Source organism: Asparagus officinalis, chromosome 4, assembly GCF_001876935.1.
Source record: "Asparagus officinalis chromosome 4, Aspof.V1, whole genome shotgun sequence".
In the NCBI taxonomy this organism is placed as follows: Eukaryota; Viridiplantae; Streptophyta; class Magnoliopsida; order Asparagales; family Asparagaceae; genus Asparagus; species Asparagus officinalis.
Window position 1 is genome coordinate 72,322,839 of NC_033797.1, and position 3,625 is coordinate 72,326,463.

The window sequence follows — 3,625 nt, forward strand, 5'->3', positions numbered from 1 at the left end:
CCAGCCTATACATCGAGACTATTCAATACAAGCACAGATGTGAACCCCAAAAAGGAGCTGTTTTTAATTTTCGTACCTCGTATAGATGTGCTAACCGAAGGAGCACTGTTCCGTCATCTAGATCCTGATAAATCATTCACATCTGTAAGTAATTCATTGCTGAAATCAGAAGTTCAACAAAACTCATTACCTGAAGAGTGATAAGTGCAACATTAGGGGGTAAATTATAACCAGGGTCCATCAAAGTTTTTTCTGGGATATAAGAAGATTTCCAAGTTTCCTCAGCCTACAAAATTAGAGTAATTTATACCCATGCAACTCAACATTATTAAATTAGCTGAAATATGCTATGCCATTATATTATATTGGCGCTAATATATCATTTTAAAGTATGATATACCTCATGTGCAAATGCCAAAAGGAGAGGAGAGTAAATTTCTTGACCACTTGTCCGGCGCCACTGTGCTCCATCCCCTAACTGGTTTATGCTCAAATAATAATTGGCCCTAGCCTAGAGTATTAAATGAAGACATCAATATTCAAAGAATTTGGTTATAGTCTTGACAGTATTCTTCAGGAGGAGGAAAAAAACATCAAGCTCATATAAAAAAAATTGAAGCTGAGTGTGCTACGTGAATGATTATAAAATCTCTTAACTGGTAATAAATATAATATGAAAATAATGAGAACAACAATAAAATAATAACATATTAAAAATATAATCTGGAAAACCAAGTCTTTTAAAGGAGAAACAGAAAGAGACATGTACACTGAATTGAACAATAGTTACATGACCACAAAGTGGGTGTCACTGAAGAACATACAACCTTCATCTTGTACTCATAGAAATATAGTTATATATGTGTGAGCTTCCAATCAAAATAAATAATTTGGGCTTAAAAGGAATTTTATGGTCAAAAGAAGCAAACATGAAAAAGATTTCATGATGTAAATTACCATATAAATGGTTCAATTTAGTGCCCAGTAAACTGAAGGTATGCCTCAAGAGAAATTCCAATCATAAATTCCTCAGAGGCATGAATGGGGCACTTAGTTTCTAAAAGCTACAAGTCCTATGTTATCTGCAGCCAAAGTAAAGTTATCGAAACTTGTATAGAAGTTTATATGATTATAAATCATATCCTGAGATTAAATATTTAGTATATTAGCTTATTTGGTTATATTTTCATTGGCAACCAAAAGCTAAAAGATATACATAGAAGTTTCTTCCCTCCTCACTAATAAGAAAGATGAATATATCTTGCTTTTTCTATATGGGCCTTATAGGCAGCATCTCTAACCATTCCACTTTCAGCGTCCACATGGTGCATGGTCAATAAGCCTTATAATATTGCTGCCACTAGATCACATTTCATTTCTGATTATATATAGCAAAAGATCCAAGTGTTCACATTATATTTTAAGAAAATGAAGTCAAATCTTATTCAGCTATTTTTTCTACAAAGCTAATATGGCTGACCTTGTTGTTGTGTAAAGAAACGATTGACGGTCAAAACTTATGACAATAATAATCTTCAAAAACGATGCATTCTAACAAGAAATGTGATCATAGACAGAACAAGGTGGCTGGAAAAGTAAATCTGAACATGTAAACAAGATATGAAGAAATTGGAGAAACTGAAAATGAATTAATGGTGCATTTGTTACAATAAAAGTCTAGCATACCGTGAGCCCTTCACAAACATTATTATTATCTATGCAAATTTCCTCATCAAGAGGTTCTCCTACGCCTCTACCGTCATCAACAAGCAAGCGCCTTGCAGTGATAAATACTCTCAGTTAAAAATTATATCCAAGAAAATAAGAATGTGTGACAAGAATAACAATAAATAAATAAATAGCAAAAGGAACAAACCGGTGAAACATGATCTCTATTTCCCCATCTTGAATGCTAGAACCTCCAACAGCATGATCCACAAGGACCGAGAGCTCAGACTTTCCATCAGCTATAAATATTCCAAGATTGAGCTGAAAAAATAACCGATATACTAATCAATAACTTGATTTACGGATTCTATTTTTGATTAGTTCCTGTAAAGTCATTCCTTCGTGTACTTATCGGCACTGTAATGAATCTAACTTGCCTTGCCAAATCAGAAAGATCGACACACTTTTTAAATTTACTTACATTTTGTCCACATATTGATATTACATAAACAAGATCCAGCATTTGACAACCGGTCACCGAACTGAACCTTCATAATTATTTGACATTAGAGTAGTGACCAATGATGAATACACAAAAAGGAAAAAAATGATAACCGAGCTGCAAAGCAAGTGCTGTTCATATGATTAAAATATGTTCACATAAAGTGTTAATTTATCATCTCTAGGAAACTTAACTTTGAAGATAATTTTCTGTACTATTATTACAAAATGATATTTGAGGTATGTACTTTACTGTTATCTGCTGCATGCAGGGGCTTAATGCACATGATTCATGAGCTGTTAGAGTATGACTCATTCTAATTGCAAATTTTACTCAAAGAATCTCAATGAAACATTTTTATTGAATTTTAAATCTATTAACTTTTTCAACTATTTATTTTATTTATTTAAATTCTTAAAGAGTTTTATTTTCTATAACAGACTTTACATAACTCAATAGACAAACTAGATTAATATGTCCATATACAGTGAAACTTGCATATACTATATGCTGACAATTAGATATATTAGAAAAAAATTTAAGAAATATTCATTAATGCTGTTACAGTCACATCAATATCTGAACAATAATTTTGATTTTTTTCATTTTTTTGGAAAAACGCACTCTATTATAAAAGTACTTAAATTTTAACATGCATACTTTATCGATATTCAACGAAGCATACTCCACATGACATCACTTTTTTTGAAAAATGTCATAATGATATTTCTTTTCATACTTTATCATTCATTTTTTAATGATAATCATGTTGTTTTTACTCTGTTCCAATTTTTTGTAAATTTATAATCAATTACTACTTTATAGGTTATGTTAAAGTTTACCGAAATTTACCAAAATGAATTAGTTTGTGAATCTAAGAATATAAAATTTATTTACTTTATTTTAAATTATGTAACACCTTAGTTATAATATGAGGAAAAAAAGTTTTTTATACTAAGAAAGGTGTAATTGTATAATTTTTAAATGTCTTCTTCATTTCTATAAAATATACATGATAAAATAACACATTTATTTTTTGTTTTTTCACTCTCTGAGTAACAATTAAGGAGTCGAAAAGTTAATTTTAATGGGGATGTATAACAACAATAATTTCACTCTCTAATATACTAAGCATGTACAGAACTCAAAATTTACAAAGACAGAAAGATTCATGTAGAGTGTCAATATCAAATATTTAATGCAGCATTGTTGTACCTTTCCAAATTTACCTTCGTACTTTGCATTTATACCCTCACAAATTAGGCATGTCCATTCGGGCCCTGGCCTTGTGTCCGGCCCGGACCCAACTGGACTAAAACCTAGCCTGAGCCTGAGAAAAGCCCAGACGACCAAGCTTGGCCAGCTTTCGGGCCCGGGTCTGGATCGTGTCGCTAAAGCCCTACCAGGGGCTAGCCTGGCTTGAGTTCTGAGGGTCCGAGCAAAGAAATCTGGGTC

General features: G+C 32.0%; 1 protein-coding gene across 1 annotated transcript in view; it reads right to left on the minus strand.

Annotated features, from left to right (window-relative positions):
* The window catches only part of LOC109837715 (alpha-mannosidase), a 22,083-nt gene that overhangs the window by 1,421 nt on the left and 17,037 nt on the right, over positions 1 to 3,625 (minus strand). Inside the window, 5 exon segments of the mRNA XM_020406055.1 lie at positions 1 to 124; positions 191 to 286; positions 401 to 511; positions 1,687 to 1,777; positions 1,877 to 1,989. The exon segment at positions 1 to 124 is cut by the window's left edge and continues 56 nt beyond it. Coding sequence (XP_020261644.1) covers positions 1 to 124; positions 191 to 286; positions 401 to 511; positions 1,687 to 1,777; positions 1,877 to 1,989 — 535 coding nt within the window.